A 17,455-nucleotide genomic window follows, 5' to 3' on the forward strand; every position below is an offset into this window, starting at 1 on the left:
CGGTCCGAGACTCATTTGCACATTAGATTGTGTTTTTTTTTTTTTTTTTCTTTTCTTCATTATTTATTTATTTTTTAGATGAACCTCGTGTGTGTTCCTGCACCACCGTTGCATCACCGAGGCATTAAAAAGCAATTCATCTGATTAATACACAGGAGGTCATGTGACTCGTTCCTGCTGTTTTAATGCAGGAAAAAAAAAATCATGCAAGAACTTAACCGGTTCGATTTTATAGATAATATGGATGAAGTGAGGAAATTATTTTCGCAGTTTGTAGGGATTTTATTTTATTATATTTAATCCTACATTCTGACTGGAATTTAAATGTTTGTTATTGACACAAACCCCAGCAGAGATGCAGTTTCAGTGTTGGATTATTGTAACTGTGAGAAAAAAAAAAAAGGCAAAATTCTTTAATCTTGTTGTTTGAAGTAGTTTGAAGTGTTAATTTGTCAAATTTTTTAAATAAATCAATGCAAAATATTTACCAAATCAGCTGCTTGCCTTTTTGTATTTCCGATAAAAAAAAACTTCAACAAAAAAGTTATTTTTAGTCATTAAATAATTTCTACAAATAAAGTGTTAAGAATTGTAAAAAAAAAAAAAAAAAAAATATTCAAATAATTATCATTAGAAGCTTTTAAATTATGATTACGACATTATATATTTTTTTTAATAATTTAATACGATAATTCAATAAAATAAATGTGAATAATTAACATTCGAAATGTAATTATAAATTTTTTTTGGGGGGGGAGGGGGGGATAAAAGGACATTTAACAAAGCAATTTAATTTGCCGATAATTTAACAATTATTTAAAAAAAAAAAAAAAAATTCAAATGCATTAAAAAAAGTTAGTTTTTTTTTTTTTTTTTTTACATATTAATTATTGCTACCTATATAATGTATCATTTGGCGAAGGAGGATGTTTTTTTTTTTTTTTTTTTTTTTTTTTTCCCAAACGGTCTCCTCCTGTAACTCGTATGAAAGGTTGGCCTCTGAGTGGAGACTTGTCTCAGCCTGTTTGGTATCAGAGCTCTGTAACTGGAGAAACTTGAGACCGGATTAAATCAGAAGCTTTTGCTTTGCATCCTCTCGTGTCTGGAAGCCCTGTGTTGCGGCCCGTGTTTTCCTCTAGCAGGTACGCGTTCGTCTCGAGATCCTCCGAGTGCACGAACGCGTCAAACGTAACCCGTATTTTTCCTCAGCCGTAGCAGAGGAATGTAAATTATTAACCAGTCTGCATTCGGATCCTTTTCATCCCATCGGCCAGTCTGACCCCGACGTGCTTCAGCGGTTCAGACAGGATACATTTACAGCAATGCTAATGCGCGCTGCATCGCTAATGGCTCGTAGCGGCGTATCGGGTGTGCGTGTCGTCGAGGACGACGCCGACCCGATTCTGCCGCACTGTACATACCCTGTTGTAGCTGCAATACATGTAGCTATAATACATAATATACAATTGTATTGTAGTAATAAAATATATTACTCTCTCTCAAGCCCCAGAGTTCAGCAAATTACGTCAAAAACGTAGCTTGGATTTAAAAATAAGAAGAAGAAACGGCAAAGAATTATACGCGTGCCCTTTATGTCCAAAAGTATTGGGACAGACGACTTTTCCGCACGCTGTGGTAAAAGTTTGCGTAAGAACCACACAAGTTGGAGGCGCACAGTTCTGTACGGCACCTATGGATGCAGTAGCATGAAAAATTTTCCCTTTGCTTCAACTGTGAGATCCAAACCTCTTCCAGCATGATGATACCCCTGTGCACAGAGCCTGCTCCATGAACATCTGCTTTCCATGGGTTGGCGTGGAAGATCTCCTGCTCTAGAGCTCCAACACTATTAAAGACCTTGATTAGGAGCAGTTTTTTTTTTACACTGACTGCACCCCAGGCCTCCTCACATACATCACTATCTGACTTTACTAACACACTTAAGCACAAAATCTAGTGAAACATCTTCCCAGAAGAGTGGAGGTTATTATAACAGCAAATGGAGACTACATATGAAATAAAAATGTTCATATGAAATGTTGTGTATATAAATTTTATACATAACATTCAATATCGGTGATGCATCAGGATGTTTCTCAGCACCGTGTAACTCGTATTTATATTTTGCTATAATCAGGCACGTGATTCAAAAAGAAAAAAAAATCTCACTCTAATATAACGCTTAGACAGCTGACGTGTCCGGCACGCAAACTTTTCTCTTCGATATGTCGCATCCCAGCATCTGCTTCTCTCTCCTCCGTCCGTCCTCCGATGGATCACGTCTGATGTGTAATTTTCAGGAGAAGGCGTCTGAAAGTTGTCAAGTTGAAATCGTTAAAAAGACGTCTCATTAGTCCTTAAATACCTTCGTTGTTTTCTTCCCCGAGCCTTTGAAGCACGTCTGCGTGTTTCGTTTCCCAAAGTCGGGTCTGAACTTCGCCAATCCAAACACCCCCCCACCTCCTCCCCCCGCGTTTAAATAATGGAAATCGCATTTTTTTATTTTTTTTAATTATCATTATTTCATTTATCGCATCCGTCTCGGAGCAATTAAAAGTTTGAACATTGTGTTTCTTCAGTTGATTGTGTTGCAGTTAAAAGCCCCTCCAGATTTCCAGCAGGGTGTAATTAGTTATGTTGCGCTGGGTGTCAGTACCAGGCTCGGTCTGTCTCGCTCAGCTTCCCGCTCCTGACGTCGAGTCAATCACGGGCCTAATTAAAGCTTTTTAATTATTATTCCTTCTTGAGAGAGCTTAATTTGAACCCTCCCCGTTAAATTTTTTACGAGCTGCTGGAAACTGGAGACTTTTCCCGTTTTATTTTATGACACCGAGGCTCCGGGGCTCAGCGAGCAGAGAGACAGAGAGACAGACAGCTACACAGAAAGTTGGCAGTAAAGGTATGACAACAAACGAAATGCTGAGAAGGTAGAGACACACACACACACACACACACACACACACACATGCGTAGGAGGACGACAGGAAAGGTACAGTAAAAGTCATTCATTAATGTCGTTTCTTTTTTCTCCTCTCCCCTCACTGCTCAGAGATTCTGGACTTTTGGCAGCCTGGAAATATTTTATTTCTGCATAGATACCCGACTCTCAGGTCCGAACTGGTACAGGTACTGATAGTAATTACTAGTCGAGGTAGTCAGGTAATATAATAAATGGTGGTCAGTGTGGTCCGGTCCTAATAATTGATAGATGGAGTGGGCAGGCACCAGTAATTGGTGGTCACGGTAGTTGGGTCCTGGTAAGTGGTGGTCAGGTAACCCAGTAATTGGTGTTTGGGGTAGTTGTGGTCAGGTAAACCAGTAATTGGTGGTCAGTCCTGATAAGTGGTGGTTGGGTTGGTTAGGTCCTGTAAATTGGTGGTCAGGTAACCTGGTAATTGGTGTTTGGGGTAGTTGTGTTCCAGTAATTGGTGGTCAGGGTAGTCGGGTCCCAATATTTGGTGGTCAGGTAAAACAGTAATTTGTGGTCGGTCCTGATACGTAGTGGTTGGGTTAGTCAGGTCCTAGTAATTGGTAGTCAGCACTGTTTATGAAGGGTTGTCATAACACTTTTGCTTAATCCAAATCAGAGCTAAATTAGGAGAGCGCTCAAGGGCATTGGTGCATAAATTCCTCAATTATATTAATAACTACCTCAAAACTCGACATCTCTCTCTTCCTGTCCTGATTTCTCATTAAAACGCACTGCAGATTTGTCTTTCAGTTTAGATTTTGGTCTTTTTGTTCTTACCCTCAAGCCAATTTTCATTCTTACCAGGATCAACACCAGATAACCAACACTTTAGCATCTGTATATTTGCTGCCTTTCCTCTGGTTCATTCTGCACCAGAATGATCAGTTATGGATGATGGTGCTAACATGGTTCACTGTTCATATTTGTGTTCCTCGTTGAAGCACTTTTTCCGTACTATTACGTGAGAATCCGATCTCAACTTTGAGGAGATTGAACTGTTAAGGCCGTCACAATACTGTGGGGTTTTTTTTCATCCTCCTAAGACACAATGTAACAGACTTCTATCCTTTATTTTAATTCTTGAAACTGTGAGGCCGATCTCAGCGTGGTTTTGGATCACGAGAACACAGCATTATTATGAAGATGACCATAAATCAGTTCTCTGGATTTGCTTTCGAACTTTTGAGCCAATCGGCTCAAAGTCAGAGAGGAAAAAACAACCTATTTTTTATTAAACAATGTGAATAAAAATACGTCTGTGCACGCCTTCTCGGTTTTCCTGTCTTTGCGGCGCTCCTTTACAGACGTCTCTAAAGTTCGGAACGTTTCTTGTATACGTGCACCGACACGGCAAGAATTGAGCCGGCGACGTTGAGGGATGGCGTCAAAGAGCCACGGAGATGGCAGGAATGAAGACTTCTGATAGGCAGACATGATAAATGTATAAAGGCTGCCACCTAAATCTGCCCCACTCTATTACAGAGCCGAGGATGAGCTCAGTCAAGCAGGCCGACTCAGAGAGACTCAAACTAAACATGTGCTAAACACAATCCTGTCTGACTCGCCCTAATGCACTTCGCTCGGTGGCGCACAGAAAATATGGAAATCTTTTTTTTCTTCCTGTCTCTCCCCCCCCCCCCTTTCCCCACCCTCCCACGTGCACTGTTCAGTTCGATATTCTCTCAAACCAGGCGTATGACAGCGATCTGGCTCGGCCCGCGTCTCATTCCCTCCGCGCTCTCGTTTCCTGTGTGGCGCGCCGTCACTCGATCCGTTTTTTTTCTCTCCTCCATTCGCCTCCGAAGAGCGACGAGAAGGAAAAAAGATCACACGGGCAGTGGGAGGGGGAAGGGGGAGTGTGGGGTAGGTTGGGGGGGGGGGGGGGTGGTGGTGTACGAGAGACAGAGAGCGCGATAGAGAGAGATTGATGAGCCTGTAAGAGCAGCAGTAATTACTCCGTGTCCGTTGCCTCCGCCGGATTGGCAGACGGCTAATATCGCCCAGACCCCTGGCTCTGACAAACACCACCACCACCACCACTTCAACTACCCCCCCGCCTCTTCTTCCACCCTCTCCACCTCTTCGCACGGTGCTCTTCAGCCTGTCGCCGATGTGTGTGCTCCCTCGGCTTCTGTCTCATTACGTTATTCCTTCAGGAACCGTCCGGAGGACGGACAATGACAAGCCGGCAGTGGCGTCTCGTTCCTGCGGTCTGAAGCACCGGAGGCTTTGTGACGGCTGCCAGGCCTGGAACCATGTGCTGAAATATCGATCAAGCTCAACCAACAAGTCCTGGACTATTCGAAAACAATTGCGGCCCATCATTCACATCACTACTCAAAATGTGTGCGCGTGGGTGGGTGTTATTGCCAGCCTGGATCAGTCCAGTTGCTGTTTCAGTGTTCTGCGTCTGCTCTCAGTAATGACATCAGATTAAGTTCTAGACATGATGTCTTCATTTTCCACACGAGCGGATCTTTAGGGAGCGGGGTGGTGCGCACATTTCAATCATACTTTTAATTATTTCAAGTAATTAATCGGCGCTGCGCGATTGTAAATTACCACGCGAAACGCCGGATCTTCACGTGCACATGCACGTACGTCTCGGGCCGTCCACAAAAGCCCCGCGTCTCTTTTAATTAAAGACGTGTTCACACGTCACAACGCCTCATAATCCTCGCTAACGAAGGATTAATTACAGCTGACGAGAACCTTTCGCCTCGCCGCGAACCCCGAGCGTAATTCGCTTTAATAACTCGCTCCCTGATGCCGAATTATGGAGTCGGGCCAACATCTTCCAGGTTCATTGAGGAAGCTCTTTATTTTCACACGCAGGAAGGGATTTTTTCCACTCGTACATATTGAATTTTTTAAAACGCTGCCGATTTGGATTTAAAGATCTTGCCATGGGGGGTTTAAGTAAAAGGCACAACCAAAAAATACAAACAAAAACAAAAAAGGAGAAAAAAGGTGCTGCATCACACAATAAAGGAAATCACGAGTAACAGTTTCCTACCTGAAGTTAATAACCTTTTTTTTTTTTTATTATTTATACATAATTTATTTTTGTCATGATCTGAATTGAAACCTGATTTGCAGACACTTCATTGGTTTCACTCGTTCCTGAAGCACTAGTGAAGTGGGATCTCAGGCCATATCCACACTGATACATTTTTGTATTAAAGAAAGCATATTTATCTCTGTTTTGGGCTTCTGTCCACACCAAGCTGACGCTTTCATGTCACAGTGTGGACTGTGTTTTTTTCGTCTAGTTTGTTTCAAAGAGCCGGAAAGTAAATAAACGGCGGAGGGAAATGACGCGGGTTGAAGCGTCTTACATTTTGGGAAACTTTTTAAAAATAAAGTGTGGACACGGAGCGTTTTAGACAAAAACGCCATTTTTCAAATTTGTCCGGATTCATGTAGACGTAGCCTCAGTAGTTAAGGCTCTAGTTTACTGAGGGGCCCTTGAGCAAGGCCCTTAATCCTCTGTGCTTCAGGGCTGCTGCATCATGGCCGATCCTGCGCTCTGACATCGCTGGGATATGCAGAGAAAAGAATTTCACTGTGCTGTAAAATACATGTGATTCCCTCACTGACACTCGAGACTCCTTCCATAAAAGCCTCATAAACATCACCCTTTGGACAAATTCTCATCAGTAACCAGACGTTTTTCTTTACTTAATAAGCACATTTGATGGATCAGTTTTATTTTGAACTTTCCGGAAACATCGCTGTTCTTCAGGTAGCTGTTTCTCAGAGGGACTGAAAGTCTGTCGTTCGGAAGCTCGTCGGGAACCCGAGTTAATCCGAGTGTTAATCTGGAATAATCTGCTTTTCTGACGCAAAGGTGTCGAAAACACTTCTTTGATCGAGCTTGATCCTGCAGGTGCATCCGATCATGCGGTGATGTCTACAGTGATGGAGTGACACCTTGTTTATATGAGATGAAGTGTGCAGATTTCGGAAGAACATTTGCTTGTCCACACACACACACACGGTGTGTTGCTCTAACGCCAGGCTCTCTCGGGCCCCGTCACGCTGCTCGTTCACTCGTTATAAATGGGAGCTGCTCCTCTGATCTATTGCTTAATTGCCACCTAATTTGCATAGCGGTGCAAATTAACGACCTCTCGAACGAGCGTTCATTTTTCACAAGGTCTTTAGGAGCTCCTTAAGAGGCGGTGCTAATTAGCACAGGAGGCAGCTGTGCTGATGAGGCACGGCTCGTCGCGAGCAAAACACATCCTTCATCCTCCTCTTCCTCGCTCGTCTGCGGACATCTGCACAGGCTTCGCGCTTTCGCGTCTCGTTTTTTTCTGACCCACGCGAGAGTTAACGCGCCCTGTTTCCGTTTGTTGTTCCGTGGCTGTCACGCTGCGTGGGAGAGGGAGGTGTGTTGTCCCAGCGTCGAGGTGTGTGTGTGTGTAACTCACCCGGCCGAGTTAATAAAGCTGGGTCCGAGCCACGTGTTTGCAGAAGGTGTGAGCGCCGCTGTTCACACGCTAATCACATCGTGATGTTGACGCTCGCCATTGACAATTGCGTCACCCAGGAAGCATAATGTGCTTTTTTTTATTTTTATTTTTTTTTGCCGCTCCGTCTATCTTTGTGTGTGTTTTTGAGGGCTGTAGGAAGGCAAGTAACCACATGCCACAGTGCTCCAGGAAATCAACGGTACTTTACCCTGACCCGCTTAGCGCCAGATTGGACCTGTGTGCAGTTGGACCACTCATTTCTGCTTCACGCCAACACAAACGGAATCAAACTTCACTGTAAATTCTTACAGCCTTTCGCCGTACGTGTTCCTGTTTAGATGTTCATTATAAACATCATCTCGTCTCTATTAGACCCCTAAAATATCTGTTACGGCTGGACGATACACCACAAAGTATCGTGATCACGATACAGAGCGTGTTTATGATACATGACCTAATCACAAGCTCAGGTTTTAATATTTATGATATTTTCACTCAGTCACAGAAAGAACGAATTATATTAATAGTATGTAGTCAACATGATGGAGTTCCATCGTAATTCACATTTGTCTCTATATATATTTATATACGTGTGTTTTTATTTTGAGTTTAATGATAATTTATAGATATTATTATTAATAAAAAATGTTGAATGCTGCATTATAAAAAATTTATAAAACAATATCAAATATATACAAATTATGAAAATCTGAGCATTATATAAAGAGAGAAAAGAAACAAAAGTTGCTGCGGTGTTATTGCTGGGGTTAACCCTGACCATAAACCAGGACAAAGTAAATAATATACAAGGGAACAAAACACAACAAAAAATTACATTAATTTCCCATGTATTTGGTTATTGATTCATTTTCTTTCCACAAAACATTAATAAATTGATCACAGTGTTAACGTTAATAGTAGTCCTTTTAATACATAAAAAAATCATAATTAAATTAAAAAGAACCGAAATAAAAATAACTGATAAAATAAAAAAAAAACCCGTATCTGATGATAAAAAGTCACGTCTGTAGAACAAAGGCTGAACATTTTTACTTTATTATTATGAATATTAGGAATCATTTTGACCCTTTCCTGTGGGTGTGGTATGTTTCATATCGTATTAAAATTTCCTCTTATATAAGAGGTTTTTTTTTGTATGTTGTTTCCTCTCCGGACCGAGTGACCCGAATGTTTCTCAGCATCGAGCTTCAGTAACTGAAGCGGGTTATTAATTACAGTGGTTTGCTGATTTTCTGCTGGTGTGTTAATGAGGCGGTTCAGATGCTTCGTTAATAGAAAGAGTTGATGCCAAAAGTATTGGGACACCCGCTTTTTTTTTTCTCTTTTCTCAGCTACACACTTGTATTGGAGGTCTGTGGATGATGGAGCATAAACTTTTCTCTTCACCCGAACAAATCCGGCTCCATGAAAATCTACTTCACATGAGTTGGAGTGGAAGATCTCCTGCTAGAGAGCTCTGACCCTCAAACTTATTAAACACCTTTGAAATGAATTGCCTCCTCACCTTACCATCAGTACCTCACTTTACTCACACCCTTGTGGGTGAATGAATCTCTCACAAATTTCCACAAAATCTAGTGGAACATCCGTCCAGTAGAGTGGAGCTTATAATGCTTATGAAGATTCACATTCCAATCTCAATCAGGAGCTCAGCCGTATGTCAGACATCAAAAAATACCTGTTCACATGCCCCTCTGTTTTAATTTATTTATTTTTGTATTTGTACTTCGGTGCTAAGAATTTGTACATGTCGTGTGGGTCACATGACCCAGGCCTAGTCACGATTTGTGCGTCGTTGTCTCTCTCTCTCTCAGCCAAACCCCCCCACCCCCCCACGGTGTTTGTAACGACGACATAATACACTGAAATATATTAGTTTATCCAAGAATAGCGGGAATTTATTTGTAATTCTCTGCAGCAGATGAAAAGCCGAGTCAAGTCCCGTCACCGAGACGCTCGTTATAAATTCGGTCATTAAAAACGAGTTACGGGTGAAATATTACATCATCATGATCGAGACTTTTTTTTTTTTATTCCCTTTCTTTTTATTTTTTTATTGCCTTATGTTCTGTAGTACTGCGTATTCCTTATGACTGGTTTATACTCGTGTGTGTGTCTGTTTGTAACGTTTCGTTCTCTTCTCTCAGAAAACTCTCGCTCTCTCTCTCTCTCTCTCTCTCTCTCTCTCTCTCGCTCTCTCTCCAGCCTTCCTGTTTGAGATTTATTGGCAGTTTCGTAATCGTTCTCGTACTCTCGCTTTCAGCCCACCATGAACCGTGATCCCCCTCTCCCCCTCCCTTTCCACCCAAAAAACACCCTTTTAGTCTGTCGTTCCCTCTCTCCGTCTCTCTCTCTCTCGTGCTTTATGCTCTCCTCCTCTGTGCGTTTCATCGTTTTCGTGATGTTTTTATATCACCTCTTGTGACTCCTCTTGCTTTTTATTTTCTCCTTGGTTCTCCTCTCTCGTTCCGTCGAACCCCCTACCCCCCCCCCCCCTCCCCACACACACACACACACACGCACACATACATTTTCTCTCTCGCTCTCTCTCTCTCTCTCTCTCTCTCTCTTTCTCTCTCTCTCTCCCCCCCCCAGTGAAAGGCTGTGAATCCCCAAGAGAGCTGATGCAATTAAAATGCTAATCCTGTCTGTCTACAGAGAGAGCGAGGGAAGGAGGAGGGGAGGGCTGACAGCATGAGGGATTGCAGCTCACATGGAGAACTCGACTGAAATGGAGAACAGAGGGAGAGACTGGGGGGGCCGAGTGTAGGGGGTGGGGTTGAAACGTGTGGGGGGGGGGAGTAAAAGGGTGAGGGAGGGTTGCACCGACACACTCACACGTACTGAGAGAGAGAGAGAGAGAGAGAGAGAGTGCGTCAAGGCGTACACTAGGAAAAATAAAAAAAAAGAAAGAGTGGTCCGGGAGCCGAGCTCTAAGCTCCGAGGCAGCGCCGTGATGGACTGCGTCTCCTGTAATGCACTCAAAATGGCACCATTAATATAACGCCGGCAGCGGCGAACACAAAACCTCCTCCGCCTGCTCTTAACTCATCACCTGGACCCTACCTGAGCGTCACAGCGCCGTCCGTCGTCCACGCCTCTCACGCTCACACACACACACACACACACACACACTCTCTCACACATAAGCTCACACTCACACATTCTCCTTTTTCTTATTATTATTCTTTACCAGGCTGCTCTCGCTGAATATTTTATACCTCCTCTCTCTCTCAGCCTCCGAGCGTCTTCTCTAGCTCCAAAAAAAAAAAAAAAAAAAAGTCCGCCTGATTTATACGTTTGTTTATTTTTTTTTTCCACGTAACGGAAGGATATTACGCCGAGCCCGGACAGATGTGGCGCATTAAAAAACGCGCATTATCTCATTAACACGTGGGCGTGCGCGTATTAACGAGGCGCGCTAATTGAAAGATTTAGCGTCTGGCTTTATTAATCCTCTTAAAGAACGCAGAGACGAGGAGGAGGGGAAACCCGGTGACGAAATCCGGGAAGGACGCGAAGGCATCCGTACGACTGTTTGGCTTTTAATTAGTCACTAATTATGAGGATTTGCGCTGGGGGGTGGTGTGGGGGGGTGTTGGCGAGGTGAGCCGGTGTGAGTGACTGGGGACGGGTTAATCTTCAGTGCTGGCAACCGCACTGGGCATTGAGTTATGGTAGGGGGTGATGGAGGGGGTATTCTGGGGTATGATTAGCAATCATTGGGGTAAATACAGGGTGTAGAAGGAATTCTGGGTACACCTGGTGGGTATCAAGTGTTTTTTTTTTTTTTTTCCTTTTTCCTTTCTCTTTCTCTCTCTCTTTCTCTCTCTCTTTCTCTCTCTCTCTCTCTCTGTGTGTGTGTGTGTGTGTGTGTGTGTGGTGAGAGGGGGGAGGGTCGAAGAGGCCGGTGGAGGAAGGGCGAGTGTGTGCGAGTCTCTTGATAAAATGGTGCCTCCTTTTTATTTTTTACATTTTTTTTTTTTTTTTTTTCCCTCGTTAGTATTTTATACCTGACAGAATATATTTATTTTTTTTGTCTGCAGAAGAAAAAAAACTAAATAATTTAAAGCAGATTCTTTTTTTACCCAGTCTTCCTGCGGAATGTTTTTTTTTTTCTTTTTCTTCCCCATGCACTGTTTCCAAGCAAATGCGCGCGCGCACACACACACACACACACACACACACACACACACACACACACACACACACTCTTAATGTGATTTAGTGTAGTCTCCTGTTCCGCCGTCCTGAAAAAAGTTTGTCCTCTTTTCTCCTCTTTTTTTTTTCCCTTTTTTTTTTTTATTTTTAATTTTTTTTTTTATATTGGAGTTTTACAGGCTGGGATAGAAAGAACAAGTGGGGGGGTGAACAGAGGGAGGGAGGAAGGGGTTGGCGAATGAAGGTCATTAGTTCAGTCTGCTGGGTACGGCGCATTCCCGAACCGTGATGGGGGGGGGGGGGCAAAGGAGAGAGAGAAGGAATGCAGGAGAGAGAGAGAGAGAAAGGGGGAAACGGGGTAGACCTGAATGGAGGCACCCAGGAGAGACAAGAGGGAACAAGAAAGAAACCAGAGAGAGAAGGAGGGAGGGGAAAAAGTTTAAAGGAAGGAGATTGTTTGAGTGAGAGAGAGAAAGAGAGAGAGAGAGAGAGAGAGAGAGAGAGAGAGAGGGGGAAAAGTTCAGTGTGTGTGTGTGTGTGTGTGTGTGTGTGTGTGTGTAGGGGGAGGTTGAGACTCATCGAAAAATGTGGTATCAGTTAAGTTTCGCAGGCGAACACAAAGGGAATGTTTGATTCGTGTTTGGAAGGAAGCAGTCAGCAGATCCTCATTAGCACCGCGCACACACACGCATGCTCGGGAGTGTGTGTGTGTGTGTAAAAGAATGAACTCTTTGAAGTTGGTGTCATTTTAGAAACAACACACACAACTGAAAGTGTAGGAATGTTGTCCTTCAACTGTTTTTCTCTCCCCCTTCTGTCTTGTGATGCACGTCGTACTTCTGTATTGGACGAGACGAACCGTGTGTGTGTGTGTGTGTGTGTGTGTGTGTGTGTGCGCTGTATGAGAGATGTGACAGGTCTCGGGTTAATACACTGCCGGATCGCTGCGGCTGATGGCGCACGCTCTCCTATTACTGCAGCCATGCCTCATCCTCGCCTCACACAGACGCACACACCCTGAGGTGGACGCCGCTGCCCTCTGCTGGACGAGAGCTGAACGGGGGGGGGGAATATAGATTTATAATCTAATGACCATATAGAGAGACAATGCTCTGATGTGGTCGAGTGTGAGGAGAATGAATATTGGGTCTTAAACAGACACCCCCCCCCCCATGCTCTTTTGCATGTAGAATAAACACTGTGGCCAAAAAAAACCGATTATGCACTTTTTAAACATCCCGTTTCACATTTAGTCCATATCTGTTGTTAAAAGATGCTCCACTCTTCCACTAGCTTTTGTGGAGATTCGTTCTAAAGGTCGAACAATTAATCAGCATCATCGATTAATCGGCACCGATAGTCGATCTTTGGAACTATCTGGAAAATCCATACCGATGGTGCATCCGTCCTGCTGTCGTTACGAGAGCGACATCTAGAGGCGACTCACTGACTCAACGTGCTGTTTGTTTTTCTGCGTGCACACAGAGCGCTTTAATTATAATTTATCATAATTTAATTAATCTATACATTTTATTTAGCAAATTTGTATGATTTTGCTAAATAAGTTTTTATTTTTATTTATTTATTTTTTGTAATAGTTAAGTACTTTTTTTTTTTTATATTATTATTTTTTTTTTATAACCATGGAGTGTATTTTTTATTTGTTTGTTTTTTATCTGGCAAGTACGATAGAGATCAGTATCTGTAGGTGAGGTGAGGAGGCCCGGGGTGCAGTCAATAGGGTTGAGGTCAGATCTGGGGTTAAAGCAGATCTTCTTGGAGCTGGTTTGGGTCTCCTAGTTCAAGCGAAGGGAGACTTTCATGTTACTGCATTCAACTACGTCCTACACAACTACAAAAATATGGCTGGAAAAGTCGTGTCTCAAATCGTTAGTTTATATTTATTGTATGATTTTAGATGTAACTCTTCATGCATACAGTATGTGTGTAATAAGTGTTGCCTCGTGATTGCCATTATCCTGAGATCATGGTGTGATCTCTGACCGTATCAGTGATCTCGTCCTCACAGTGTTGAGCATCCGCGGCGTGCAGGAGGAGGATCCCCCCGACCCCCAGATCATGCGTCTGGATAACATGCTCCTGGCCGAGGGAGTCTCGGGTCCCGAGAAAGGAGGCGGATCGGCGGCTGCTGCGGCGGCGGCTGCAGCCGGAGGGTCCCCCAACGACGGGAGCGTGGAACACTCGGACTACAGAGCCAAACTCGCTCAGATCCGCCAGATCTATCACTCCGAGCTGGAGAAATACGAACAGGTGCGAGCGAAGGAGCTGGGATGACCTTCGATGATGTTTAAAACCCGTGTCTGAGGTTCTACATACATGTAGTTAAATCTTGGAGTGATGAGAAAATACAAGTCATATCACCTTTTAACAGCATGTCCTGAGGGTTTTCTCCCCCTTATACCACATATTACGATCAGATCCATTTTAACAATGCACCGTTTTAATCATTTTATTATAGCGGGAAGTCTGTTCGCTTCATCGCTTGTGTAAGAGCAGCTATAACGGCTGCTGAGGGTCTTCTTTTTCCCCGTCCGGTCTCTTAAAGATAACAAGACAACATACAGAGAAACCATAAATCCAATTCATCGCCGTTTTATTTGTGCAGAGCTTTTGTTCTTTTCTTGTTTTGTCCCGAAGCAGCTTTACAGCGCTAAATAGGTTATAAAATATGAATGTATGAGTTTAGTGCCTGTAATTTAATCAATAATGAGCGAACCATTGGTGTGGGAGAGCAGGAAATAAAACTCCTCGAGATGCTATGAGGTAGAAACTGTGAGAGGAACCCGTCCTCATCCTCAACACCGAATTTCCATTCAGTTCAGTCGTCGTTGAGGTGTTCAGTGATGGACGTTTAAATGCAGAACTGTTTGTGCAAAATAATGACAGTCAAAATAGACCCTCATAGTTCTCGAGTTGCTCAGTAACTTCATCGATATTTGAGCTGTTCATGTAGAACTGTCCTCAGTTACACAAACACGGCCTTGAACAATTATTCACATACATGAAATAACTTTTTTCGAATGATCCAACAAGAAAAACATCTGTAATAAATCCGCCATAACTGGTTACTATAGAAACGTTTCAGAACAAGTGCATTAATATAAACATGCGATTATAGGTTTGTAGTGTGATTGGCCAGCAGCCACCGATTAGTTTCCTATCAGATTTGAGTGTACGATGAGATGATTACAATACAAAGTAACATAGTAATAACAGTGCCATGGTGCAGTGTGTGTGTGTGTGTGTGTGTGTGTGTGTGTGTAATGAGTATCACAGGGATGTGATGCAGATGTGTGGTTAGTTCTGCCCAGCTGTTCTCTCTGTGCTGACTAAGTTGCTGTGGGTGTGTGTGTTGTAGGCATGCAGTGAATTCACCAACCACGTGATGAACCTGCTGAGAGAGCAGTCACGCACGCGGCCCATCTCGCCCAAAGAGATCGAGCGCATGGTGGCCATCATTCACCGCAAGTTCAGCTCCATCCAGATGCAGCTCAAGCAGAGCACCTGCGAGGCCGTCATGATCCTCCGCTCGCGCTTCCTCGACGCCAGGTGTGTGTGTGTGTGTGTGTGTGTGTGTGTGTGTGCGTGTGCGTGTGTGTGTGTGTTTTCATATGTCAGAAAAACACAACCTCCAATCTTTGATCCTGAGATGAGATCTCGCACTTGGCCAACACTAATCTAAGTCAGCAGTTGGTTACTGTTGCTATGCAGGTCACGTGGACGGTGGAGTCGTCCGGGTAAGAGGTAGCGCAAAGAGCAAATCGGCTTAAAGACGTAAGGTTTCCTGTAAACACACAGGAAGGGGAATCGTGGTCTGTCTGTCTGTCTGTCTGTCTGTCTGTCTGTCTATATATACAGAGAGAGAAAGAGAGAGACAACTATAATACCCCGGGTGGATATCATAGACGACAACAGTGTTACGCCTCACACCCAGCTGTGGATCATCTCTGACTCGTTTTTGTTTATAGTCTTGTCAAGACGGTGTTAAAAAGAGCTTATAGTGAATATTAAAGGTTGTAATCGCTTTACACCTTTTATTTATCTTGAGCTAATTGCTGTTTTTTTTTTTTTCGCAGACGCAAGAGGCGTAACTTCAACAAGCAGGCGACGGAGGTTCTGAACGAGTATTTCTACTCGCACCTGTCCAACCCGTACCCCAGCGAAGAGGCCAAGGAGGAGCTGGCCAAAAAGTGTGGCATCACTGTGTCTCAGGTCAGCAGCTCACGCTCACACGGTCCGAGCAGGACACGAAGAAACGTCACTGAACCAATCAGGAGATCTGATTTTATTCTTTCTGAGCAACAATCAGCTATAAACGCAGGCAGATTCGAACAGGAAGTGACACGTTCACGGGGGGAGGGGGGGGGGCATTGACTGAATACACAGGCAAAAGTTTGTGGACACCTGAGCATCTGTGTTTTTTTTTTATTTATGTATTTTTAAACATATCATTCCACATTTAATCCCCATTTACTGTCGATTCGGCTTCATGTCCCGGATCGGAGCTTTTAAAATATATTTTTTTTATTCCTTTACGGTTTCCATGGTGACATCGGCAGTGAAATTGACCCCGAGCTCAAAGTTCAGGCGAAGGTTCTGCTCAATTATCGACATAAAGAGGAAGTGATGACTCGCACATCAATATTCTGCTTTCATCACTTCTCTATTACTGTTCTTTTGTTCTCTTTTGCTTCCTTTCACCTCTTTATTTTAATCACTGTCTCAATATTTCTTCTTTCTCTCCTTTCCCGCTATAGTTTACATTTTTTACATCTCTCGCTTTCTTTCTCTCGTTCAGTGTCTCATCCGTTGTAGTGCTTTTCACTTTTGCCTCTTCAAGTCTCTCTCTCTGTCATTTACTCGCTTTATGAATCAGCTTCATTTTTTTATTTTCTTTAGATTTAATTAATTATTCCCTTTCTTGCTTGCTTTTATTAGTATTCTTAGTTTTCCGCATCAGCCAATCAGAGTTGAAATGTGTTTGATAAACCCCGCCTCTTCACAGCCGGGATTGAAGTCAGGTTTTAGTCAGTCATTGCTGTGTATGAGCTGTTACTATGGAAACATTACAGCCAGAACATTACTCCGTGTCGAGCTGTAAGGCCAAACGAGCGTTCACCTTCTGACCAATCAGATTAGAGAATTTGAGGGTTCACCCTGCCGCAGGCCTGCTCCTACCTGCTGTGTTTAATAATGCGGGTGTGTGCGTGTGTGTGTGTGTGTACCGTTTCAGGTCTCTAACTGGTTCGGCAACAAGAGAATTCGGTACAAGAAAAACATCGGCAAGTTTCAGGAGGAAGCGAATCTGTACGCCGTGAAAACAGCCGTGGACGCAGCCAATGTTTCTGCACAGGCCAGTCAGGCCAACTCCCCCGCCACGCCCAACTCAGGTGTGTACACGCTCCTACACACACTCACACACGCGCGGGCGATTAACACCTCACACATGCAGACACACACCTACACACACACGGCTACACAAACACTTACATACACACACGCACGATAAACACCGCAGACACACACCTACACACATACGCAGACACACACCTACACACATACGCAGACACACACCTACACACATACGCAGACACACACCTACACATACGCAGACACACACCTACACATACGCAGACACACACCTACACATACGCAGACACACACCTACACACACGCACGATAAACACCACTTACACACACCTACACCTACTGACACGCACACTTACGCACACACGCACACACACCTACATACGCATGCACACCTACACACACGTACGATAAACACCATTTACACACACACAAA

General features: G+C 43.6%; 2 protein-coding genes across 3 annotated transcripts in view; one reads left to right on the forward strand and one right to left on the reverse strand.

The window, feature by feature from the left end:
• Positions 1 to 17,455, reverse strand: part of lpar2a (lysophosphatidic acid receptor 2a) — a 74,555-nt gene that overhangs the window by 34,553 nt on the left and 22,547 nt on the right. The window lies entirely within an intron of this gene.
• The window catches only part of pbx4 (pre-B-cell leukemia transcription factor 4), a 46,736-nt gene that overhangs the window by 19,597 nt on the left and 9,684 nt on the right, over positions 1 to 17,455 (forward strand). For both annotated transcript variants that reach the window (XM_083524568.1, XM_083524569.1), the window contains 4 exons: positions 13,661 to 13,902; positions 15,011 to 15,201; positions 15,729 to 15,864; positions 16,886 to 17,042. In XM_083524568.1, the coding sequence (XP_083380694.1) occupies positions 13,661 to 13,902; positions 15,011 to 15,201; positions 15,729 to 15,864; positions 16,886 to 17,042 (726 nt within the window). The remainder of the gene's footprint in view (positions 1 to 13,660; positions 13,903 to 15,010; positions 15,202 to 15,728; positions 15,865 to 16,885; positions 17,043 to 17,455) is intronic.

The sequence above is a fragment of the Silurus aristotelis genome, assembly GCF_946808225.1.
Source record: "Silurus aristotelis genome assembly, chromosome: 21".
NCBI classification, from domain to species: domain Eukaryota; kingdom Metazoa; phylum Chordata; class Actinopteri; order Siluriformes; family Siluridae; genus Silurus; species Silurus aristotelis.